General features: G+C 42.9%; 1 protein-coding gene across 5 annotated transcripts in view; it reads left to right on the plus strand.

Moving 5' to 3' along the window:
• LOC126162235 (rho guanine nucleotide exchange factor 12) overlaps positions 1–27,497 on the plus strand; it is a 1,164,938-nt gene that overhangs the window by 358,288 nt on the left and 779,153 nt on the right. For 4 of the 5 annotated variants that reach the window (XM_049918604.1, XM_049918605.1, XM_049918607.1 and 1 more), the window contains exon 6: positions 16,071–16,286. The exons of the other annotated variant lie outside the window; for it this stretch is intronic. In XM_049918604.1, coding sequence (XP_049774561.1) covers positions 16,071–16,286 — 216 coding nt within the window. The remainder of the gene's footprint in view (positions 1–16,070; positions 16,287–27,497) is intronic. 5 annotated transcript variants of the gene reach the window in all.

The raw sequence follows: 27,497 nt of genomic DNA on the forward strand, positions 1-27,497 counted from the left end.
GGCTATCCGCTGCCGGTGGCCTAGCAGCCCCCTGCAGTGTAGGGCCACAGCTGATGTATGGCTCTCGACTTGAGTGCCCATCTCGAGCCGCCCCAGTAATCTATCGAGGCCAACAAATTTTAAGACGTCCGTCTGTTGTGTGCTTCTGGCAGTATATTGTGGTATGTTGTCGACTGTACTGCGTACGCTGATGGTGCAGAACATGTACTAATAAACTTCAACTACACGACAAATATGTAAAAGACCGGAGAAGGATGGAGGAAATGATGACTAATGAACTAAAGCAGACTGTAAATCTCAGAGGCACTGCACATCGGGTATACTAAATACGCCCTGCACTTGAAAATCACGTTGCTTAAAAGCAGAAGTGGAGCAGAGTCAGTCGAACCGCAAGAAATGGCAGGCTGAGGCATGCCTGTACATTGACCGACAACAGACGTAGGTCAGCTGTCCTATGGAAATACGTGCATGGTCTTGGCATAGGCAAAGTAAAAGCTACAGCTAACACTTGCCCAAGCCAAAGAACTGAAACGGTACTTTCCATAAACTACATCCAGTATTGAACCACAATGGAAACGGGGATTTCTGATTACTTAATGGGGATAACCGTTGGTAGCCCTGAAAAATTCTATCTAAAGCAAGTTACTTGCAGTACCATAAAAAAAGCCGTTATGCTTATCAGATCAGCATCTACTCGACACGATGGCATCACAGCCCAAATAATGGAGCTTATTGATCCAGTACTGCCCACTATAACAGATATCTTTAACCACTCTTCAACAACAAATGTTTTCGCTGAGTCCTGGAAACAGGAACCACTTAATCCACTACCTAAAATGACATTGCCGCAGCACCCTCTGATGACTGACATGTTTGCATTTTTCTGGCTCTGTTCAAAGCCTTAGAATATACAGTCCATAATCAGCAAATCAAATACTTAACTACAAACATCCTATTAGATGAATGCCAATTAGATTTCGATAAGCATCGCAGCACAACGTCTGCTTTAATAAAGGTAACAGACGACCTGAAGCTAACAATGGATAGACAAGAATCGACTATCATGTGCTTTGTAGACTTCAGGAAAGCCTTTGACATGTCGACTTCGACATTTTACTTGCCACACTTAGCCTAAATTTCTTACCAAGTACGCTGCAGTGGTTTCGCTCATACATCACGTCCATTCAGCAGTGCGTGACGTCAGGCACCATGAAGTCACAGTGGAGGCAGGCATTATCAGGCATCCTCTTAGGTTCGTTATAAGGTCAAATATTGTTTTTAAATTGTATGTATATGATGTGTCATCAGTGTAGCCCTACTGCAGTTGTATATAAATGCAAAAACCAATAAACTCGAAGACAACTCTCGAGAATTACAGTACTGACCTTATGCTCTATCAGCATGGGTACAGAAAAACCAAGCGGGGTTGGTTCGTCATTCTAGACTCATGAGCCCGAAATATCGGAATTCCCTATCATCTTTAATTCTAAATGGAACAAATATCAACCTCTTCCCCTCAGAAACCAGTCTACGAGTAAAAATGGATGGAAATGTAAATTGGACTGAGCACATAGCTGCAATGTGTAAGAAGGCATCAGCATCTCTCCATGCCCTGCAAAAATATAAAAATCTCTTCCCTTTTCGATCTGAAAAAGAAAGTTGGACAAACGCTAGCCCTTCCAGTTGTTGAATACAGCTATGTTATCATTCAAAATCTTTTTCGGGAAAACTCGCAGCGCCTGGAAGTTGTTACGACAGCCTGTGCTCTTGGAGAATAAAGCACAGAGACTTCCATACACTCTTGTCTCCTCTATTGTTTTATCACCATACACTTTCCATCATTAAGTCCTTCTTTCCAATCATATCTTCCTTATTTCTCAGTGCTCTTATCTGGTGCAGACTACATAAATTTCCCTCGATATAAATAAATATCACTTTTGTATCACCTACAGATACTTTTGTTCCTGCCACTGTCCGTATTATTATTATTATTATTATTATTATTATTATTATTATTATTATTAATGGCAGCAGCAGCAGCAGTAGTAGTAGTAGTAGTAATATTAAATGTATTAGTTCTTTGTCAGTCTGTTGATTCACATTGGCTCTGTTTACATTCAAATCGTTTCTAGTTTTATGAATGCTATTTTATTACTATTTGTTGTATTAAAATTATCGTTATTTCTTAGGTAACTATGATGCAAAAAATGTCGTGTGTATGAAATCCTGGACTGATATAAGATAGGGCCTGAAGGCCGTAATCTGATCAGGTTAAATAAATAAAAATGGTGGAAGTTCGTTACTGATGCCAGAGAACACGTTGTGGCACTGGTTCCCATGATTTCTTGTGCCTGAACGAGAGCAAATGTCTGTACAACCAACAGAGTTTAGCACATAACTAAACTCGGAATTAATACAGAAAATGAACATTTCGTTTTCTAAAGCGTTGAAATGTAAGTAATGCAACAGATAGGATTAAGTCATAATTGTTATCTCGGGAAAATATGATTACGTAATTAATTTTTTTTCTTGTTGGCAAGTGCATAACTGAAGTCCTGGTATGGACTGAAATCTTCGCAGCGTACTGAAGCACGTAGCTATAGGGACTAAGACAAAATAGCACCTTCACTTTATCAGTGGGCTATGCCATTTTGTTCTGGTCTCTGTAGCTGCGTGATGCAGTACTGTGTTGCAAAGATTTCAGTGTGTACCCGGACTCGAGGCAAGCACAAAAAATTAATTGCGTCATACTACTATTTCGAAATGATAACGAAAACTACTTGCAAGGGAACCTCCCCATCGCACCCCCCTCAGATTTAGTTATAAGTTGGCACAGTGGATAGGCCTTGAAAAACTGAACACAGATCAATCGAGAAAACAGGAAGAAGTTGTGTGGAACTATGAAAAAAGTAAGCAAAATATACAAACTGAATAGTCCATGCGCAAGATAGGCAACATCAAGGATAGTCTGAGCTCAGGAGCGCCGTGGTCCCGTGGTTAGCGTGAGCAGCTGAGGAACAAGAGGTGAAAAGAGTGAAAAGTTTACTTTCTTTATTTTCGCAAAGTTATGATCTGTCCGTTCGTTCATTGACGTCTCTGTTCACTGTAATAAGTTTAGTGTCTGTGTTTTGCGACCGCACCGCAAAACCGTGCGATTAGCAGATGAAAGGACGTGCCTCTCCAATGGGAACCGAAAACATTTGATCGCAAGGTCATAGGTCAACCGATTCCTCCACAGGAAAACACGTCTTATATATTCTATACGACACTGGTGACGGCATGTGCGTCACATGACAGGAATATGTTGTCGACCCACCTAACTTGTACACTTGGCGAATGGGTAAAAAGATTTTTCTACCTTGCGTGATTTAGGTTTCCTAGTGGATGTGATGATCACTCCCAAAAAAGTGATGAAAACATAAGAGTTTGTCACATAAACTGCAACAAATGAATGCAACAATTTCACAGTCGCACAGTTTTCCCTGTGCTCTGTCAAAACATGTTTTTAACGTTTTCAAATTTTTCCGTGTGTAGGCGTTAAATCCTGCATATGTCCAAGCAAATCTGAACATGTCCTGGAATTTTGGAGAGCGAAGTTGATTATGTATGAGTGCCAGAACTTTGATAATTGACACACGATCACGTAAACAATACTGCTCTGTGTACCTGTGCAGTTTGGCAAAATCATAGAATCTTTTCACAAAGTATTTCACTTGCCGAAAACCAAACACATCTAACGGTTGCACAAGAGGTGTACAACCTGGAGGAATGGTAGTCACGTCTACTCCCACACTAAAATTATACAATGCCTGATCCTTCTGTCCTGTATAGCTGTCAAGGAGTAAGGCAAAATCTTTGTCCGCGTAAGGAGCAATCATACGTTCATTAAAGTCTTTCACTAATCTTTTCTCCATTTTTCCTGACGCACTGCTATTCACAATGACATTCGGCGTTTGCGCGAGTACCCTACTCACCTGTTGCTGAACTTGCTGTCCAAATACACAATTTTTTTCCTGCAAACATAAATAAAATGTAGGTAAAAGAAATCCTGCTTTGTTCAGAGCATATTGTATGGTATAACTATGTGAAGAGGCATGCAGCTGGTCTACAGTACATTCCGTGTCGCCTTCTCCTACTAACGATAACGTGCGGGTCGATTTCATTTCACAGTTAAAACCGGAATGATCTGTGTTGATATTATATGCGTCTTCATACTGTTGGAATCTGACGTTAGTTTCTGTAACAAACGTCTTGGAACACTCTAAAAGTTCTTCCAGTTTATTCGCCTAGTTCTTGCTTGCATATTTCGTAATCTTCCTGCTCGTAATTTTGTATTTTCTTTTAAGCCAATGAGATGAACCCTCGAAGTCCAGGCCGATTTGTTTAGCGTAATGCAATCCCCAAATCTGTAGGTCTGTATCGTGCACTGCACTTAATTCATTTCTGGCTTTAATAAATTGTCGGTGTACATGGTTTTCTAGTTCACTGAACTTCTTTCTTCGGGTTCCACCTCGTTTGGCGCCGTGCAGGTGAGCGCCACAATCAGGACTGCATACGACCGAGGCACACAGGGCCAACACCCGGCATCATGGTGTGGGGAGCGATCTCCTACACTGGCCGTACACCACTGGTGATCGTCGAGGGGACACTGAATAGTGCACGGTACATCCAAACCGTCATCGAACCCATCGTTCTACCATTCCTAGACCGGCAAGGGAACTTGCTGTTCCAACAGGACAATGCACGTCCGCATGTATCCCGTGCCACCCAACGTGCTCTAGAAGGTGTAAGTCAACTACCCCGGCCAGCAAGATCTCCGGATCTGTCCCCCATTGAGCATGTTTGGGACTGGATGAAGCGTCGTCTCACGCGGTCTGCACGTCCAGCACGAACGCTGGTCCAACTGAGGCGCCAGGTGGAAATGACATGGCAAGCCGTTCCACAGGACTACATCCAGCATCTCTACGATCGTCTCCATGGGAGAATAGCAGCCTGCATTGCTGCGAAAGGTGGATATACACTGTACTAGTGCCGACATTGTGCATGCTCTGTTGCCTGTGTCTATGTGCCTGTGGTTCTGTCAGTGTGATCATGTGATGTATCTGACCCCAGGAATGTGTCAATAAAGTTTCCCCTTCCTGGGACAATGAGTTCACGGTGTCCTTATTTCAATTTCCAGGAGTGTATATTTCCTGGATTCATATTAACCACCGAATACATCTCACGTATTTAATGCACTCTCGTCCAAAGTAGCGAACAGTCAACTGCCAGCCAAGGAGCCTCGTTAGCAGGAATACTATCTCTTCCGTGCGCTGTAGTAGACTGACGTCGTGTGTTTCGATGTTTGTTTAGGTGTAGCGTCCCCATACTACGGCGCAGTTACCTCGCATCGGACGGACGGACGGACGGACGGAAAGATAATAATTGTCTGAAAATAAAAAATTAAACTTTTCACTCGAGGGAAGTCTTGACCCAAGGACCTCTCGTTCCGCAGCTGCTCACGCTAACCACGGGACTACGGCGCTCCTGAGCTCACGTTATCCTTGATTTTGTCTATCTTGCGCATGGACTACTCAGTTTGTATATTTTGCTTATTTTTTTCATAGTTCCACACAACTACTTCCTGTTTTCTCGATTGATCTGTGTTCAGTTTTTCAAGGCCTATCCACTGTGCCATCTTATAACTAAATCTGAGGTTGGTGCGATGGGGAGGTTCCCTTGTTAGCTAGAAAGAAGTATACCCATCTGTCAAGAAACGACAAACGTAGATTATGTGAATTTACGGGAGCGTTCTGAAAATTAATGCCTCCGATTTTTTTATTCTGTTCTCAGTGTCGGTTGAGATATTACGTGCCTTGCATATTACTCAGTCGATTTTCCCGTTTCGCTGACGCAAGTTGTAACCCTGTGCCGCTATAGGGCTCTGAATAATAGCGAATAACATGACGATGTGAAATGCAACTATGTCGGTGCGTGAGAAACAGCGTGCTGTAATCGGGTGTTGAATTCTAGGAGTTCATCCACACGCGAAGCACCCTCTTCTTCAGCGTGACAATTCCAGAGCACACACGAACGCTGCGACATCAGCAGCAGTCCGACGCCATGGGTTCACTATCATCGATAACCCTCATACAGTCCCGACTTGCCTCCATGTATTTTCATCTGTTTCCTAAACGTAAAGAACACTTCAAGGATTTCACTTTGATACTGATGAAGCGGTGCAAGCACAGGTCGCGTTGTGGCTCCGTTAACGAAGTCAAACATTCTGCGTTGACGGTATCGACAAACTGGTCTCTCTTTGGGAGTAATGTGTTCATCGCCAGGGAGACTGTTGATCAATAAATATGTAAGCGTGGATAATAAAGATGTAGAATGTTGATAACGTTTGTTTTATTTAAGAAGCTTTATTAGTTTTCATATGAAAATTCTGAGGCATTACTCTTCAGCACACTCCCGTGCTGGAGAATGGAAAAGTAAACTTAAACAAGATTTTAGAAAATAGATATTAAAGAGATCTACAACAAAGGGACACTAGTTATAAAAAAGTGTTTTTTCAACCAGGAAAACATGTTGTAGCAATAGAAAAGGAAAACGAAAATGTCTCAAACGGAACAAGGCAATAGCTCTAGAGAAGGCCACAGTTCACAGTACGCGGCAATGTGAATTAGGGATGGGAAAACCGACTGGTTAAAACCGATACTGATATTTTAGTTCTGAGTAACCGGTATTTTTCGATATTTATTTAGTCTCGGTTATAACAGGTGTTTCTTTACTTTTTACTAATAACAGAAAAAGGAATATCAGTGAGTCATAGCAGTAGTAGTAAAATTTCATTGTTAAGTACATCTTTTTTAAATGAAGAGTAGTTTTTATGCCTAGGATTTCCATTGCTTTGAAATATTGTGTCATAATAGAAAATGGGGAAAACTGTCAGTGCTGTTTTAATAATAATGCCGACAGAAGGGAGCAACAAACACATTAAACAGGAATTGGTACAGTGTTGCTGAGACAATAGTGTGCCTGCTACCATATGGTGTGGCCTACTAGGCGGCACACGTGTACATGCAATGTGCAAGACTTGTCCCTTCTGGTTGATAAAGTAGTGTCTCACTGTCGTCGTCGAGCATCAGTTGCATTATAGAATGGCACCGTACCTAGCCTGGGAAGTATTTTACGAAGTGCGATATCTATAAAGTACAACGCCCCGTTTGTTTTAAAAGATTAAAAACGGGAAGGCCACAACAAACTCAAGACATCGTATGAGGAGAGAACTTAAAACTTAGCAACCCATTCGCAGTTCACGATACAAATAGTGGCTGATCTGCTGCCTGTGTCTACGTGGTGTACCTTTATCTGCCGGTAGCCGTGCAAATTAACGCAAAAATAGAGCTCTTCGACCTCAGTTTTCATCCTTTAACACTGAAAATTTGTGATGCCCAAATAGTGGTATGATGCTCGATTACAACATGATTTTCGAGCAGAGTTTCAAGAAATTAGAATCGTAGGAGAATACTGGTGATCTTTTTGTAGTGTTAAACCACTTATTAAACTTCGGAAAAAGCAGCGCCTGGTGGACGGACCAAGTTTTCTTTTATTTGCCTCTTTAATTTAATGTTTTGATTCTTTGTATCTTGAAATTGAGGGAGCAAAAATTTTCCAGTCTTTGTTCAATTTGTACATTTATGATGGGAAATCATAGGAATAAAAAAAAACAGAAAATCGATTATTTCGGAAATCGGTTATTTTGAGCGATTTTAATAGAGAGGTTTAACTGGCGTAGTAAGAAACCGATATAACCGAAAACCGGTTATTTCAGTGTAACCGCCATCCCTAATGTGAATGTAACAGAACATGCGGGATTAAAGAATACTGTTCTGAAACTTCTGCGAGAGGCTGTGAGAAAATACAATAACAACTTCGTGAGGAAATCTATAGGCAACGAGGAATGTATGAAGAGAACATAAAAGCAGCTTACTTTGAGTATACATCGTATCTCATTTGCCAAGATGGCAGGCTGCGCCGTGAAAGGTAGAGAACTGCACAACCATTCGAAGATTTATTTAAATCTTTGTACAGATGAAGAGAGAGACTAGGCTATAAAGGCTATAGGCTATAAAGACATTCGAGCTACGAAGAAGGGGAAGATGCTTCGAGCTGTCTGAATTTCAGTAGATAAGATTGAAGCGGCAGGCAAAATAATTTCAAATAAGCGTGCTAAACGGGTTACGGAATGTTTTTGGAGGAAGGGAAAATTTAGAAAATTTAAAAATGTGATAACTATTCCGCTTCATAAGAAAATAGACAGAAGGGGCATAGTACTGCTATACATATTTAAGCTTCCTCTCCAGAACCGCCAAATAAAATTGAATTTTAATGAAGCAGAAGGACGAGCTAGGTACAGAAGTCAATCTAGCACAAGTCTTAACTTCAAGTTGTGAGAGCTAAAGCGTCTAGTCACAGTGTGGGATAGTTCCGAGTACTTACACGTAGCTGCAGTTGACGTAATAGAATTACACAGAGGCGAAGCGTAAAAGAATTTTTCGTTATGTTTGTTGGTAAGCAGCGCCCAGAGATGTAGCGTGTCGTATGTCTCATGTCAATATTACACATATTATAGGTTTACATTGTGATCATTATCAATAATTACAGCACCTATGTTAGTTTATTTATGACCGTTAGTCTGACAGGGTTAAAGACTTTAAAGTCTTACTTCTATGGATTTGACTACTGTTGTTTGTGTCGCTAGCCGATATGACTAAGTTTATAATCGAACACTCTCAACTTTATTTGATTGACTGCAGCTTAAAACATCCATGCTCATCCTTCACACGGTAACTTGTAGTTTTTTGTTGGTGACGCTCGTACCGCAGTGGTTCAGTTTGTGCATATGTGCTCATACGGACGTAGTTTTGAGTAATCAATAACAAGTGTTAAAATTTCAGGCAGTCAATAGCTAGCTCTTTACATACGGCACATGGTGCTAAAAATGCTATTTCCGCTCAACTTCGGCCAGCATCGGTTATTTTGCTGCCCAAATAACAAAACTAATCGACTACTTTAATGTCTCATTTCTTTACTTAATTCTCTGCAGCACCTGATTTAACTGGACTACATTATATTGCCTTTGTTTGACTTTTGTTGCCGTTCACCTTATAACCTCTTTCAGGACACTTTCCATTCCGTTCAACTACTCTTCGCCGGCCGCGGTGGTCTAGCGGTTCTAGGCGCTCAGTCCGGAACTGCTCGACTGCTACGGTCGCAGGTTCGAATCCTGCCTCGGGCATGGATGTGTGTGATGTCCTTAGGTTAGTTAGGTTTAAGTAGTTCTAAGTTCTAGGGGACTGATGACCACGGATGTTAAGTCCCATAGTGCTCAGAGCCATTTGAACCAACTACTCTTCCAAGTCCTTTGTCGTCTTTGACAGAATTTTAATGTCATCAGCAGACCACAACTTTTTTTCTGTTCGGTAACTTGAATCCCCTTCACAAATATCTCCACGGTTTCCTTCATTGCTTACTAATTATACAGATTCGACATCATCAGGGACGGAATAAAGCTGTATTGCACTCCTTTCTTAGCTAATGTTACCCTTGCATGTCCTTCGACTTTTATAACTCAGACTAATTTGTGTACAGCATGCAAATAACCTTTTGCTTACTGTATTTTATCCCTCCCGCAGAAGGTTCGAGTCCTCCCTCGGGCATGTGTGTGTGTGTGTGTGTGGGTGTGTGTGTGTGTGTGTCGTTCTTAGCATAAGTTGGTTTAAGTTAGCTTAAGTAGTGTGTAAGTCTAGGGACCGAAGACCTCAGCAGTTTGGTCCCTTAGGAATTCACACACATTTCAACATTTAAGATATTTCATAGTGTCCAAATAATTCTAAATAATTGCAAATAATGTTTTATGTAGCCACAATCGCACGATATCTCGAAAACCCTTGTAGAATGTGCCTTCAGATAGTTCAAATTTTGCCGATTTTTCTGCAGACCTACAAATGAAGTCGGCATTTAGATGCAGAGGAAATTATTTCTCGTAATGAAGCACTTTACCCTGTCGCGCTTAAAATCTCTTTTTCCGTCCTGTCTTTCGCTATTGAGCGCTAAACGGTGCTCGCAACGTAATCTGTCAGTTTTCCCTCCTTGTTTGCGCAGTTGTAAGACGCTGGAATCACATCAGGAGCACGGTGGTTCACATCCCGGCTCAGCCATCTAGATTTAATTTTTCTATAAGTTCCCTGAATCGCTTAAGGTAAGTGGCAAAATTGTTCGTTTGGAGAGTACGCAGTTAATCCCCTTCGCCAGACGGAGCTTGAGCTCCATCAGTAATAGTCTCACCTCCGAAAAATCTTTACTTTTGCAGTCTGGTGTTTGTACGTCGAAGACTACTTGAACGGTGTTGTACAACGACACGTCGTCAGGAAGTGTTCCTCTCCGCGCTGAAGTAGCCGGAAACTCCTCCACAGACACCGCCTGCGAGTCAAAACGTGGCGGTCTGCTTCATGTATTTCCAAATTCGCGCACACGGAGCATGCGCAGTTGGCTGGAGTTAGCGGCCCTCCTGCTCCTGTTCCAGGAACTGATGCCGATCTGGCTACTCAGCAGCTGGCAGCTTCCTTGTTTATGTGTGGCCCGACGAATGCCGCTCCTTTGGGTGCGAGCGTTCATTACTCGCATTACTCAATCTGTCTGCCCGCAGAACAATGAATAAACTCACTGGCGACGAATATGAACTCGCTCAGACGTCTCGGAGCAAATGAGGTGACTGAACATAGAACCTTAATGCGCGTATTTCCTATCATTGCTAGTTTTCGTCTTAAGAACCAATACTACATTTACGAGTATAACTAAATGCTAATTTTTTTTCGAGCGTAAATTGGTTCCGCATTGACGCGCTACATGTCTACTAAGTTTCGATGCCGTGCGGTAATTGCAGCCCATACTGACCTTTGTGGGTAGCTGCACTGTAATTATAACCATCCGGTATGTCAGAATAACACTGAATTTAAACTGTAATTTTGAAATTGCGATAATTCGAACTGTTGACAGATTTAAACTACATTTTTAAATTTTAACTTTTTTTAAATTTAAAAATCGATTCACTTTTAAACAGAACACAGGGTCGCATTGTAGGTTCAGTGTAAAGAAAGTGATGGTGTTAGTTAATTAGTGGTCAGTATCCTGTAACAGTAATATTGGAAGCTTCCACTTTGGCCTGCGATAATGACATGGAGTAGGTTGAGAGCAACAGCAGGGATTATAGGCCACTTGTTCCATCACACGGCACGTTCACACGTGGTTATGGTTGCCTCGTAGTTTCCGGTGGAAGAACAGCACTGTCGCTTGCATCGAGCCACCTCTTGACAACCACGGCGCTTGAGGATCAAGTAGCGAACTTGGACTTATGCACATCCGAGGTCATGTCCTTTGCGTCTGTCTTCCTTAACAAAGGTGCCTCCCGTAAATGTCGTTCTTTAGTCTCAGATCGTATTTTCATAGTTGAATTTCATGGTTACCTGTATAATTACTTTCTGAAAAAGAATTGGTCACAGCAAATTACATGTTCATATTATTCGTGGAATAAAAATTTCATACAAACTTTCATCATCTCCTTTGTAGTGACTAAAAAATCATGTAGACTGTAATGTTGTGGAGAAAATCTTACACGTTAAAAGGAGAAAAGGCACCATAAGTCTTGTGGGTGTCTAATACTGTGTGGGGTACGCTAAAATCTCTTCGACGCTCCTACTTAATTTTTCTTCCAGGTGATTTCGGCATTTATTTTGCTTTTTTGATGTTGTCACCGTAACTGTTATTAATATTTTATTCTTTGGCCATGAAAGAGTAAAAATAAGTGAATTGGTGATAATATTCATCAAGAGGTTCTATGGAATTGCTACTAGCCACAGTTCTTCGTTCCCAAAAGTATTTTATTCGTGCGATGTATTACGAGGTATGATATCATTTAGCAAATTAGCAATGCAGAAACATTTAACTTACAATATACATCAGATTTATTGTAATATTTATTACTGTTGCCGGGGGTTAAGTTGTCCACAGTGGAAATTGTCACTGGTAGCGCTCTCTATCAAATGTGTTTGTACGAGAGTTGGAACTTTAATAGTGGCAACTATTTATTTACAGCTCGTACAAATTAGATACGTGGTTCAAAGGTTCACTGACTTTTAAAGTAATCACCAGCATTGCGTATAACCCGTTGCCAGCGATTTGAAAGTCGTAGGATACTCCTAGCAGTGCCAGTTGTGTTGACAGTTCGAGCGCGAGGTCTATTGCCCGACGAATTTGTAGCAGTTCTGAACGGAATGCCGTGAAGAGTTTGTTTCAGTTTAGAAGTCGAGTTGAACTCACGAGGGCTTAAGTCAGGGGAGTGCAGTAGGTGGTATAGCACTTAGCAGCCCCATCAGTCAAACAATTGAGTAACAGCTTGCACTGTACGTGCTTGAGCATTGTCCTGCAAAATGATGGCCAGGTCCTGCCCGAATGTGTCATCTTTCTTTATGCAATTCATTTTTGGAACACAACGTACGACCAGGACCTGACCATCATTTTGCAGGACAATGCTCAAGCACGTACAGTGCAAGCTGTTACTCAATTGTTTGACTGATGGGGCTCCTAAGTGCTATACCACCTACTGCACTCCCCTGACTTAAGCCCTCGTGAGTTCAACTCGATTTATAAACTGAAACAAACACTTCACGGCATTCGCTTCAGAATTGCTACAAATTCGTCGGGCAGTGTACCTCGTCGCTCGAACTCTCAAAACAACTGGCACTGCTAAGAGTATCCTACGACTTTCACATCGCTGACAACGGGTTATACACAATGCTGGCGACTACTTGGTAGGCCAGAAAACTTTGAAATACGTATCTATTTTGTACGAGCTGTAAATAAATAGTTGCGACTATTAAAGTTTCAACCCTCGTAAATTTTAACTATTGCGGTCGAGTAACAGCCAGTATGGCTATAAATTCACGACAGTAGCTTCTAGCACATGAGAGAGATCCGCTTTTAGAAGTTAGGGCCTCGCGCGCTGTCTTGCGAGACAGGACGTGAGTCAGATCCGGATGTAATCAGGACTGCGGTCTCGTACAGCAGCCCTCTGCCATTTAAATGTGTTTTGCAGAGTATCCATGTAGATGTAGATGTAGCCTTAGTGTGCCTATTGGGGCGTTTTCCACTCTCGTTAGGGCAAATGCTGGGCTGGTTCCAGAAAATGAGATACCCAGACGGATTATAATTCGTCAGCTCAGAGAAAAAAGTTTTTCATAGATAGGTAACGCGCACAACTTCGCTGCCCCAGGTTAACTGACGACATCTGTGGCGACAGGAAGGACAGCCGGCCACACTTCAAGGGGACCCGGACTTTCGTGTAGTTGTCGTGTTAAAACTCAAAGAACATTCTCTCGTATACCATTTGCACGATAACGTGTGTAAATTGATATGCTGTACAGACGCCGTTCGTATCTAATATTTCTCTTCAAAATGTTCACATTATTTTAAAAAAGAGCATTTATAGGAAACGGTGTTTGACGTTTCAGTAACAGCTTAATGAAGTCTTGAGCCGTGGGAAGAATTTCTTAACTCACTGCTCAACTTATCATCCGCGTCTCTTTTAGCAACTTTCGTCCTTTGTCTAGCCTGCCTTGGCACATCCTTTTCTCTCCTCTCAGTACTGCCGTTCCCCTTTATTACCATTGACCAAGGCAGCGATGAGCGTCTGTTTTCCACAGTACGTGACAATAAGATTGCGTTTGTTATACGTGACAGTTGCATTATATACACCAAACTGTAGAATATCATACACGATGTCTACAGATCTTGAACCTTTACATGGACAATGTGCCAAGGGATCAGACAGTTGGTGCAAATATATTAAATGCCTTTGATCAGAACATGTTCAAACACACATCCACAGTGTAGCAACAGTTATTCCGGATATTATAATGCAAATTATCAGAGATGTGTCTGATACCGAATTAATAAAGAACTATTTCTTGGCCATACGCAGACTCATAATGATAATGTGAATAACGTGATTTAGACCAGAATTTCGATCTTTAAATCCAGAAGATTCCTTATACTGGATGGCTACATTATCCGAAGAAACTGCCATTACTCTTGGTACGTTATGTACCTTCCTAGAGGTTTCTTCTTTTTAAAAACTTGATTAGTGGATCGCGCTATGTTTGCGCTGAACTAACAATTATTCACAAGCCAAAACAATTATATCATGTTATTCACGTTACTTTTGAGATTTTTCGGCTCCTGTAGTACTATGCTATCCAGCTGCGAAAACATGTTCCACATCTGTAAAATAAATGAAGTGTTTGAATGGCAGATGTTTTCCAATCACATTACGTGGCAAACTTATGTTAGTGTATTTTTAGAAAATAATTTAAAAATACTTATATTAAAGTGAATACAAAGAAACATACAAGGTGTTTGAGACAAGGTGTTTTTCTCTGTAACTTACAAAATAATAAGTAGAAGGAATATTTATCTAGATAGGTAAACGTAAGATGATTAGTAATTTTGCGGAGTTAGGAACATAGTTTATTGATTTATTTTTTGAAAATTACAGCGAGGAGTTATAATCTTTTTATAGAACATTTTTAATATCATGTAACTCATTTATTTAAACAACTGTTTATAAATCAGTTTTCTAGAAACGTTCATATTTTAGGGATATATAATACATAGTGTACATAATTGACTTCTGTTCGGATGGATATTCTGGTGGTAACATGTGCATTTAACTGAGGTATTCTAACGAGTGCCATTTTCGTAAACTAACTGTGGACGAAATGTAAAGTTGCTGATGCCACAGAACGACAAGCTGTCTCGGAGCCCTGCTTGAAGTCATCTGTGTTTATGGGTTTCTTTCTTCCTTTCTTTGGGCATTCAACCTGCCTTGTATGCGTCAGTGTAAAATATGTTCTGCAGTGCAACTGATGACTTAAAATAAAACAGGACATGGAGGAAGCTTTTCGGTCTGTGATACCAGGAACTTTACGTTTTGTCCACATGTCGTTTAGACGACGCACTGACTTGTGCGTTCAGGAAAATGGGCACTCCTGTGGACACCTGACTTACCTGAACATTTTGCCACCAGAAAATCCGCCTGAACATAGCCAATTATGTACATATGCTGCATCCAGACTTGTACACAGATGGTTTAAATGGTTCAAATGGCTCTGAGCACTATGGGACTTAACATCTATGGTCATCAGTCCCCTAGAACTTAGAACTACTTAAACCTAACTAACCTAAGGACAGCACACAACACCCAGTCATCACGAGGCAGAGAAAATCCCTGACCCCGCCGGGAATCGAACCCGGGAACCCGGGCGTGGGAAGCGAGAACGCTACCGCACGACCACGAGCTGCGGACTGGTTTAAATACATCAACTAAAAGATATAAAAACAATATCACGTTCAGAAAATTTTAAGTCGTTGGTGTGGCTGTCTCTGCAATAACGAAGTGAACTATGTTCATAATTCTACAGAGTTAACGTTTCTAGCGTTTACCTACCTAAATGAATGTTCTTTCGTTTATTTCATGCTGAGTGCTCAGCAGTTCCCGGTACTTCCAAGTATTTTTCTTGGATGCAGGACTGGAATATGGGGTGCAATGAGCCTTTTGATGCCAGTTGAGGAACTACTTGAATGGCAAGTAGCTGGATAAGACATGCAAAGTCGACAACGGCCGGGATACCGGGGTGCGGCGCCCCACGCTCTTCCGTACATCATCCAAGTGACGCCATTTGCAAAGGATGAAACGGCGATCGGCCGGTCCCGATTGGCTCGTGTGTGACCCGAACGGTGGTGCTTTATTGTTCTGTAAGGTGCAGAGCAAAACACTGTCTGAAGCACCTTGTATGTTTCAAAGAGGGATGTCACGAAATTTTCGTAAACATTCTGTCCCCGTAATTTTATAAATTTGTCAAATCCTGAGATAAGCAGACACTGTACTACGCGATGTACGCTTGTAAAGAGTGAGACTTGCTGCCACAGAACCAGTGAGAGTGACGTGGTGGTACGTGTTGTGCCGGCAGGTGATGAAGCAGCGCGAGGTGGACAGCGAGCGCGTGCACACGCTGCGGCTGATGCTGGAGCAGGAGCAGATGTACGTGGAGAAGCTGCGCAGCGAGCTGGCGCGCGCGCACGACGCCAAGCTGGTGGCCGACCTGCGCAAGGCCGAGAACCACGTGCGCACGCTCGAGGCGCAGATCGCCGCCTTCTCCGCCGGCGGCTCCTCGCCCGGACACCCGGTGAGTCACAGTGCACTGAGTGAGTGGTTGAAATCACATCGCATGACGCCAGTGAGTGTGAACCTCCAAACTGATGAGCACGTCGTAACAATTGAAAGGGAGGGCTAGGTTCGAGTCCCGGTTTGGAACAGATTTTCAGTTGTTACGACATATTCATTGTTGTTTTTATCAGTTATCAGAGTTGTCAAACATGTGTCTGTGATTAAGCACTCCTGTTACTGACTAAGAGAAAACGGCAAGTGCCATCACCCGATTTCCCAGAAACTTCGCTGAGTGGAAGAGCCGTCAGAATAAGCGAACACGGTCTCGACTTTCTTGTGGCTGCTCGACCGTTTCTGAAAAAACGACGATAAAAGTTTCCGAGGTATTTTCAGGTATTTTATGTGCAATTTACCGCTCGAAATCCTCAGAAGAAACTACGGCTCGGTGGTTAATTTTGCGTCCTGTGTGCAAAACCAGATTATTAGTTTTATTTTTGTTTTTAATTCATGTATCCATGATACATGATATAACGTTGTCCTTACTCATCTACTAATTGTATATCAAATGAATGAAATAAAAAGATTTAAAAAAGTATTTTAAATTAATTTTATAATTCCTATAATGTGTCTTGATTAATAATAAACTGCAACCGCCAGTTTTCGGAAGAGTGATCCGTTATGTATGGTTTGCCGCGAAATTATTGCCATCGCGCGAAATCTTCAGGAATGTTAACGTTTCTTTCAGAGTGGCGTTCAAACCCGCCTTAGCGCGATGCTCTTAGTGTTCGCAATATCAGTGCTTCGAATGTTTCTATGATCGGTGACATCCAAGGGAATGCACCAAATTTTCCAGAGTAATAAACAGTCAGTAAAATATAAGAATTAATATTAGAATTGATACGAGAAGGAAACATCACACTATGAAAATTTAAAAAGATCGTAACCCTTCATCATACCCTACACAAAGACATATATTGTACAGTGAATGTATGCTACTTATTATGAAATCCAGTTGTAATTTTACAATTAATACAACGCCGTTGTATCCCCGAATTTGATAAGAAACATTAGTGTAGTAATCTTCTACAGCCAATGGTAGATAAACGGAAACAATAAAAATAAAATAAATACAAACAATACTAGGCGTTCGAACAGGGGCGCGACGCTAACCATTGAGCCACTATTTCGTGTGAGAATATCACGCGGTAAAAGGCATATCAAAAACTTGGACGGTCTTCTTTATTCTTCTACACTCCTGGAAATTGAAATAAGAAAACCGTGAATTCATTGTCCCAGGAAGGGGAAACTTTATTGACACATTCCTGGGGTCAGATACATCACATGATCACACTGACAGAACCACAGGCACATAGACACAGGCAACAGAGCATGCACAATGTCGGCACTAGTACAGTGTATATCCACCTTTCGCAGCAATGCCGGCTGCTATTCTCCCATGGAGACGATCGTAGAGATGCTGGATGTAGTCCTGTGGAACGGCTTGCCATGCCATTTCCACCTGGCGCCTCAATTGGACCAGCGTTCGTGCTGGACGTGCAGACCGCGTGAGACGACGCTTCATCCAGTCCCAAACATGCTCAATGGGGGACAGATCCGGAGATCTTGCTGGCCAGGGTAGTTGACTTACACCTTCTAGAGCACGTTGGGTGGCACGGGATACATGCGGACGTGCATTGTCCTGTTGGAACAGCAAGTTCCCTTGCCGGTCTAGGAATGGTAGAACGATGGGTTCGATGACGGTTTGGATGTACCGTGCACTATTCAGTGTCCCCTCGACGATCACCAGTGGTGTACGGCCAGTGTAGGAGATCGCTCCCCACACCATGATGCCGGGTGTTGGCCCTGTGTGCCTCGGTCGTATGCAGTCCTGATTGTGGCGCTCACCTGCACGGCGCCAAACACGCATACGACCATCATTGGCACCAAGGCAGAAGCGACTCTCATCGCTGAAGACGACACGTCTCCATTCGTCCCTCCATTCACGCCTGTCGCGACACCACAGGAGGCGGGCTGCACGATGTTGGGGCGTGAGCGGAAGACGGCCTAACGGTATGCGGGACCGTAGCCCAGCTTCATGGAGACGGTTGCGAATGGTCCTCGCCGATACCCCAGGAGCAACAGTGTCCCTAATTTGCTGGGAAGTGGCGGTGCGGTCCCCTACGGCACTGCGTAGGATCCTACGGTCTTGGCGTGCATCCGTGCGTCGCTGCGGTCCGGTCCCAGGTCGACGGGCACGTGCACCTTCCGCCGACCACTGGCGACAACATCGATGTACTATGGAGACCTCACGCCCCACGTGTTGAGCAATTCGGCGGTACGTCCACCCGGCCTCCCGCATGCCCACTATACGCCCTCGCTCAAAGTCCGTCAACTGCACATACGGTTCACGTCCACGCTGTCGCGGCATGCTACCAGTGTTAAAGACTGCGATGGAGCTCCGTATGCCACGGCAAACTGGCTGACACTGACGGCGGCGGTGCACAAATGCTGCGCAGCTAGCGCCATTCGACGGCCAACACCGCGGTTCCTGGTGTGTCCGCTGTGCCGTGCGTGTGATAATTGCTTGTACAGCCCTCTCGCAGTGTCCGGAGCAAGTATGGTGGGTCTGACACACCGGTGTCAATGTGTTCTTTTTTCCATTTCCAGGAGTGTATTTCGACTCTTCTTCCATGGAACGAAGTTCCTGGGAAACTAGGTGATGGCACTTGCTGTGTCCTCCTCGTGAGCTATATTTCTTGTCAAAATTTCAAACGTGAAACGTGTTTCTTTCTGTTCGTTTCAGTATAACGTCACAGGCAAAGATCAACATGATGTTTGGTAAAATTCCGTTGAAAAAACAAGGGGGGATTTTTCTGTTCCGTTCCTTTTTCGTTAAATTATTCGATATACTTTCGTATTTTTTAATGTGGCTGCGTTCAAAGAGTGTAGTATGGACTGGAAAATTCACATGTCGATTTTGTAGTGATAAGAAAACCTATTAAGACCATGTCCTACTGTATATTTCGTGAATAATAATGCAAATAACACGATTTCGGACACCATTATACGTAATCGTGGTCTTTTTTGTTTCCGCTTGTCTAGATAACCGTCTCTGTACAGTGGCATCCCATCAGTCAAGCACCATGTCTCGTTAATAGAACGTATTTCCTAATAGCTAACACATAGCTCGAAGCTCAGCCAAGTTACTATTGCAGGAGTCCTGTAACCTAAACATGTGTGGGCTAAGAACGCAATAATCACGTATGGACGCCATTGAAACGCCACTTCTGTGTGCTGTAGATACTTCAGGTTTCTAATGCCTACGCCAAAGTATTTAAGACCGAAGCCCTCTGTTTCAGACTCTTAGTTATTGTTGTAATCTCGTTTATTTTCCTAGCCTATCTCCTCATTCGACAGAAAAAATGTTGTACTGGAATCAAAGTGACAGGAGCGACGAGTGATTGCTAGGACAATAGCATTCAGAATGATATTGGGAGTTCGGTTTATGCGAGACCTATCATAAGTCTAATACATAAATACAGTTCCGAGCAAAGCATTTACCTTTGATGTTTAAATACCTTTTAAATGTACGGATTGGAAGTGTCAGTTTCGTATGTAAGAATACACGACTCTGTAGTGCTATTGGTCGTCGTGCCTAGAGGAATTGAATCTGATGCTTCATGCTGAAGCCTTTGAAAGTGGCAAGGAATGCAAGAGGAGACCAGCGAGCAGAAGCAGACCTCGCCAGAACGTTCTATACGTACTACATGGGAGACGGGGCTGCGTTCTCCGTGCCCTGAATAGTGTGCCTTTTAAAAGTATGCGTCCACTAGAGAGTGGTGTGTAGCTGAGCACTTTGCCCTTGTAAGAGGAAATGATCGTCTTTTGTATCGGCGTAGAAACGTACATAACAAGACTGCATTTTTAACAAGTAACACGGAGAAACGTTCTTTCCTTCTTTCCATGGCGTTGCGCGAAATCTCGCTCTCGGCCGCTGCTAGAATCCGCGGAGTCTTATCGTTATGCGCTGCACGAGACAAATTACGCTACGTTTTGCTCCGCAGATTTACTCGGAAACACTTATTGGCGGATCTGATTTAATCATCTGCTCCGTTGCACTATTAAGATAGTGTAAATGAGGCTCACCAACCTCGAATTGAAACGCGAGATTGGGTTAAAATTGTCACTACCCATATATCCCTATATCCCCAAGAAATGCCGTGCAGCAACTCAACTATTTTCAAAAAGATTACGACATTTGACAACTGACCTGGAAAATATACGTCACTTAACAGGTCATACATAGCCTCCAGTTGGTGCCTAGCAACTTTGCTCGGTAATCTCCATCATACACCAAAACAGAACAACAGTTCAAGGTTGAAAGGGAAAAAAATACACACCCGTACACTGAACAGCACCTCCTGCTGGCAACTGGCTCCGCGATCTTGTACGAGGCCTACGCCTACCGACCATGTCCGCGCTTACTTCCTATAGCTACGAGGGCTGGTGGGCATCTCCCGATTTCTCAAGCCCCAAGCTGATGCACGAAATTTGTTTTAATATTCGGCCAGTTCACCCAGTTAGCCTACAGCACAGAATTCAGTCCTCTTCATTTCCTATTTCTTTCTCCCGCTGCTAGCACTCTTTTGCAAAGAGTTATTTCCTGCCAGGGCTTTGCAATTTTTACTTGGAACAAGTGCTGGTAAACACCTGCCATCATGGAAAACTCACTGCACTAGCCTTCAGACTTACGTAGTACGCCCTGACCACAAACTACTTAAAAGTATTACAGGGTTCCGAAAAGATATAAAAGCTTTATTTGCCGATGACATTGTAATACATTGTATAAAGAAAAGTAATAGTATGTAATCGAATTATATTTGATGGTACTAATGGAATTAAATTACGAAATGAGACGATGAAAGTAGTAGAAGAAAAGGCCACACGCTAAGCCAGGGCTTCCCAACGTGTGGTCCGCGGACCCCTTAGGGGTCCGCCGGCTCTTTCTAGGGAGTCCGCGGTCACCCTTCACCAAGTCGTGTAAAATAATGAGTAAAATTATTGAATAAAAATGTGAAAATCAAATTCATCACTATTTTTTTGTGTGAAAAACATGTGTACTTTTAATTCAGCTTTGCGGTTCCTAAGTGAGAACGGATACACAGTTTGGTGCCGGAGAATGCGGCTTCTCTGATCAACTGTTTCGCAACAATACGGGGGTCGTTTGTGCGCCGGCTCTTGGCGGTACATGCGCTGAAACATTTTACGCAGGCGCGAAGCGAGCTTTGTCGACCAATCACAGTGCTCGCTGGTACGTATGCGGCCCTAGGCATGATTAAATGTTAAACTTGCTTTGTCAGTGCACTACGTATTTCATAAGTCGATTTTTGACCTTCAAGATGCTTTCATTCATCTCTAAACCAAAGGCTATTGATACTTTGGGGGTAGGGTCATTGGGAATATGGAATTTGCATTAAGAAGCTTTCAGTTCCCATGGGTTTCGCTCCAAAATTTAAAGTTACTGTGCTCTTGACTGACTAGGGGTCTGCCATGGATTTTCGACTGAAGAAGGGGTCCACCAGCTGAAAAGGTTGGGAAGCCCTGCGCTAAGGCATCAAGAGTAGTTCGCGCGCGCGCGCGCGCGCACGTGTGTGTGTGTGTGTGTGTGTGTGTGTGTGTGTGTGTGTGTGCCGAGGAAGGTGTGCCTGCAATAAGCAGGTTCAATTGCTGTCAGAGTGCAACAGTTTTGGAGAGATGAAAAGATTGGACACGGTATAGCAGCGTGTAGAACTGCACTAACTGTCTTCGCACTGAGGACTAGATCATAATATAAAGACAGCGTCTCGTTCGAAGGCACGCCTTTCAGAGACTGTTGATGCATGGTTGATAAAGGGTTTCATCTTCTCGTGAAATTTAACTACCGTTCATTGTCACTTTTGAAGATAAACTCATCGTCACCAGAAGAGTCCTCCATTTTACAGTGAAAGCTTTCACGATTGGTTGTTTTAGTTGCTAGGGAACATTGCGGGTTGTGTGGTCGCGATCCATGGAGATTCACCAGGAACTCCTCCATTACTTTTCTGCGCAGCATATGTGATGCCGTGCCCAGTGCAAGACATTCGTCTTCTGAAGAGCGGTGATTGCTACACACGTCGACGGGGAGTTAAGCTTAATTTGCCTTCCTTTCCGTCGTACCGTTGCCAAGGTTGGAAAGCTCACAGACTGCTTTGCCTAATGTAGCAGTAGATTAACTCGTGCGGAAGCAAATACGCCAAGTGGAATAAAGATCACAGTGAGAGAAGAGAGAGAGAGAGAGAGAGAGAGAGAGAGAGAGAGAGAGAGACGAGTTGTCTGTAGGGTGATAGCGGCGTGATCTGAGGGCTCGCCTTCTACCGTGTGGGGGGCCTTGATTTATGGGCCATCTGCGACGCTTTTTCATGCGGAAGGCCAGCCGATAGCGTTTGCTTGTTTGCGATAATATTTAATTAGCGTTTGGTTGTTTCTTGCTGAAACTGGTTACAGAATACACACACTGTCGCGTCTGCACTCCAAAGCCACTTGGCAGAGTGAGTGCGTCTGCTCGATATAGCAGTTGCATCTGACGTCTCGTGTCGCTGTATTACTGATTCCGCACTACGTCTATGTACTCTATCAGCTGACAGATATCATACAATCGCTTGCAGATTGTGCGGTGTTTTCGTGTTGTTTCTTTGCGATTAAATATGTGTTTGTTGATGTGTTCGAAGCTCTGTGTGGAAGTTGATAATAGATCATTTTTACATCTGCAAGTTTTATGAGAGAAATGAGACTTCTGCGTGGGAGCTGTTGGGGCAGCTCTGTGACCAGTGGTTTGTGTTTAAAAATTTCAGATATAGTCTCTACTTGGCATCTGAGCTCGAATGAAGAAAAACTCGTAAGCTGTAATTGAAACCGTCATAAAGTTCGCCGGAAGAGAATTGGATTGGATTGAATTGACGCTATCTGTGACTGTATTCAATTTAGATTGATAAATGGAGCGAATGGAATTGTCTATCAGATATCTATATCAGTTTGTTCCTGCGTAGCGGGTTCAACGCAATCGCACCTAATACTGAGATAACGGTCCAAATCATCGAAGGGTGCCATGTTTTTGTTCTTATACTAATTCACTCCTTTTTCGGATTTCACTATTGTGACAACTTGTTAGCATTCACAATAACTGCCGTTTGCAGTGTACAAGACTTTAACCAGATGAGTTGGAAATGACAGCTGCTATAGGTATTCGCGCATAGGTAGTGTTACACCGGCTGCGGTGTTTATCATACCTGTTGATGGATGCCTGTCGAGAGACTGGCACTAGATGGACACGACGATCGTTGTCAACCAACGGTGATTCAGTAACGCCAAGACCTGGGAAGGCTGGTAAGTAGAGTAATTTGAAATTCGGATTGTCCTCTTACAGCTGTTTGCGAAATCTTGATATTTTTGTGAGTAGGACGATTTCCTTGTTGAAGGATAATATACATCCACATACATAAACAAGCCGCTGGGAAGGGTGTTGCTGATCTAATAGATTTCCTTTCTTATTGTATTCGCGTATTGAACAAAGGGGAAAAAGAAAAACGTTATTCCTCTGTACCCGCCCTAATCGTTCATCTTAATCTCAACACCTCTACGCGAGGTATACGATGGTGGCGACATAATGGTTGCGGAGTCCTCGTAGGATACAGATTCTCTAAATTTAACCAACAGCTTTTCTCGAGAACTATTCCATCTTTCTTCCAGTAATTCCCGATTAAGTTCGACGAACATTTCTGTTACACTTTCACGTGGACTAAACCGACATCTTACTATCGTACCAGCGCGTGCGTGCATTTGTTCGATGTCTGGTGTCACGTCTACCAGCTAAGCACCCCAAACAGTGGAACAGCAGAATTGATCGGACTGCTGTTTTGCGTGCGATTTCCTTTACAAATGCTTTACATTGTCCCAGAATTCTTCGAGTAAATCTAAATCCGCAGATCGCTTTCCCTAATGATGATTTCACGTGGTTGGGGAATGTGAAAACACTAGGTGTGAAAAATTATGTCTTTTAAAGAACCGCTATTCGAAATCTCAAAAAGAGCGGTTCTTCACAGCGCATTTTTCGCAACTTTGCGAAGAAAAAGCAACTCAAGAATCTCGGCCCCTATATTGTTTCTGAGCTGCTCGATCGTTGCTGATTTGTTGACTGATACATGTTTCTTTTTGCGATGCCACCAAGAAAAATATTGTGGGGCTGTTAAGTCTCGGGAACGTGGTGGCCAGTTGAAACAGACTGAATAATGGTACCAAAAGCGTGCTGTAAGACGGAGGATCGTAGTCTAATGAAGACGCACACTGAAGTGCCGACTGCATGCTCTTTGAGTGTGAATGATAGATATTTGATTTTTAAATGAAAGTTTTATCAGTTACGTGCGTTGGTTAGGACTCAATCTCCCCACCTTCCTAAAAAACAAAAATATCAAATTAACAGATTACGACAACAATAATGAGATATGGCAAACCATGCGTGAGTTCTGCGCCACCCTGTATTTATTAGTAAAACTTTTTCGAGCGAATTACAGATTCACTAAGATACTCCGTGTGACTGTACGTTGGAAAACAGTAACACGGTCGGATGAAAGTACTGTGCAGTGATGGATTCGTAACCAAATCGATCTAGTTTTTCTTCCAGGTGTATTGATAGTCCCACAGAATGCGACGAAAACTTTCTCGACAACGGAACGGTATCCCAAGTTCCCTGTGTTTTTGCAAAAGTGGTGGTAGTATTTTCGTTGTAAGAGTTTTCTGCCTGTTGTGCAGAGTGTCTGCCTCTGCATGAATAAGCAGAGAACGTGAGGATGATGGAAAGGAGCCCATCACTAATCAGCACCAATTCAATTCCGATTCTCACGAGCAAACATTCAAATAATTTTTTCCCTGGTGCATTTTTTGTATTGGCACGAATGCAGACGTCATCCATCTGTATTGGAATATATTAAGCAGCAGCTTTTTTGTTAAACGTTACGGTATGCACGAATCAGATCTCGTCAATTCTGACAAGGAGCTGTCCTTCTGTAGCATGTCAGTTGGCCTTCACACGCCACCGAAGTCGATCTAGAATCTCATCTCCCTGTTTCTGTTGGAGCTCGGATAGTTGCCTCGACCGTTGAAGTTCCACTCATGTTACACGTTCACCGCGTTGGCACGTTTGAACTACATGACCAGGCGAAATGTGAACAGCCTTTCAATCCTGCTATATAGCTGTGTAGGCAGTGCACGCTATGTAACATACGGCGCGAGATACAAGCTGGAACGTTATATCGAGCAGGTTTCATATTCATGTGACACGCCAGTGTATATCTATTTCTTCATACAGAAAAGTCACATGATACTGACAATGTGGAGAGAAGCGAAATGATGATCACAGCGTAACAAATTATATCACATGCGAGTTCAGAGATTTAATTCTAAGAAGCGGAAGGGTAAAAATAGTTCATATATGATGATAAGTAATTGATTCAGCGGGTTGTGATGCAAAATATACGTAATTTCCGTCCGAAGTCAGTGTCCGATTATAAAAATGCTCTCACAATAGGCTAAAACTGCTCAAATATTAGTGGTGAGTCAAATAATACAGACTGTATTTACTGGATTTCTTTAAAATGTCAATTATGTACTGGCTAACGAAGTAGTGGAGTGTCTCGTATTTATTAGTTTTCTGGTTTTGGATAATTTCTTAGGGTATCCGGCATTCGCAGTCAGCACCGAAGAACCTTGTCTCACTATTAGAACCGATACCGTACTGCTTACTTCATCTGTAGAAACTATACCCACAATGTGTGTGTTACTGCTATACATTCTGGGAGAAAATGGCATTTTGTTACTGTTTATCTCATTTTATATTTCTTTCTTTGTCACGCATGTAGTGATGATAAGTTGTTGGGTAAAAATTATGTCATTCCGATACGAGATCAGCATGAATGTGTAGCGATCTGTATAGTGCCAGCTGATTCTCCAGTAGTGCTGATTAAAACTAGAATCATTGTTTCGTGTTTCACCAAATCAAACCCGCGCGCTCTGGAAGTTTCGTGCCTCCTCCGCCACTGCGCTGCAGGCTGCGTACTGCCACCCCTCCCCCCCCCCCCTCTTTCTCCTTCATCCTTCCTCCCTCTCACGCCACCGACCCCTCTCCACAACCGAATACTTGCCATTACCAAGGTTACTCAGTGACTGACGTCCGCCACTATTACCCAACTTCACGCCATCTCGATTTAACAGCCGTAAACATCGCAGGCTGTCGTGCTGAGAAGGCAGAAGTCGTTCTACATATGACTTGTAGCTGAATGTCGCCGTTAGCCCATTCAAAACTGAAAGAGTGATTTTGCCAACTTGCTGCAGTTTTGTATAAGTTCTTAATAATTTGTTCGGGATAAGGCAACTTGCTCTAGATATACCCCGAGCGAATAATTATATCGATGTGATTTTCGTTAGGTAATAATGGACAAAGTGGCTAATTTTCTGACGTATCCAAGTAATTTTTAACGTTTACAGCTGCCGAATTTTATCACAAACTTTGTATTCCTTTAATGGAACGATATACTTTTTGCTGTGTCATTGGAAAGTGCCTTCGAAGAGTACTTCAATGACATAACATTTATGGAACCCGATGAAGCAACACTCCAACAGCGATGCAAGCCATTGGCCCGGCATAAGGAGAGGAGGTCCTACAAACGTCTGCCGTGCTATACCAAATGTGAGCAGACACAGAACACAGCTGCGAACGCATAATTATTATTATGAATGGCGCATCAAATGCTCTAAATGTTGACCCTCGGCGTTAATTCTTGCTACAAAGCGATACCTGACAGAAAATAGTGCACTTCGAAGTTCATTTGGACTCTAAGCAGCGTAGACTCATGTCATACAACATTTAATGTCTTTGGAGGTTGCCGTTGATTCCTTGTAGACTTCTTATTTTAATTTTCCCCGCCGCTGCAAGTCCAGAAGTGTTAATTCGAGTGAGCGTCAGGCGTTTTGTGGCGCCCCAACGACCGCTACAACGATTTTCAAATGTTCTGTTGAGAAGCTCGTTAATTATCTGTGCAGAATGAGTGGGATATCCCTGCCGTTGTTACAAAATGGATTGTCGTAAGTCCAGTGGGATCTGTTATAGCAATCGTCGCATCATATCTGAGTTATTTGTATATAAAGTACAGACGGCAAAATT

This window comes from Schistocerca cancellata, chromosome 2 (assembly GCF_023864275.1).
Source record: "Schistocerca cancellata isolate TAMUIC-IGC-003103 chromosome 2, iqSchCanc2.1, whole genome shotgun sequence".
Lineage (NCBI taxonomy): Eukaryota > Metazoa > Arthropoda > Insecta > Orthoptera > Acrididae > Schistocerca > Schistocerca cancellata.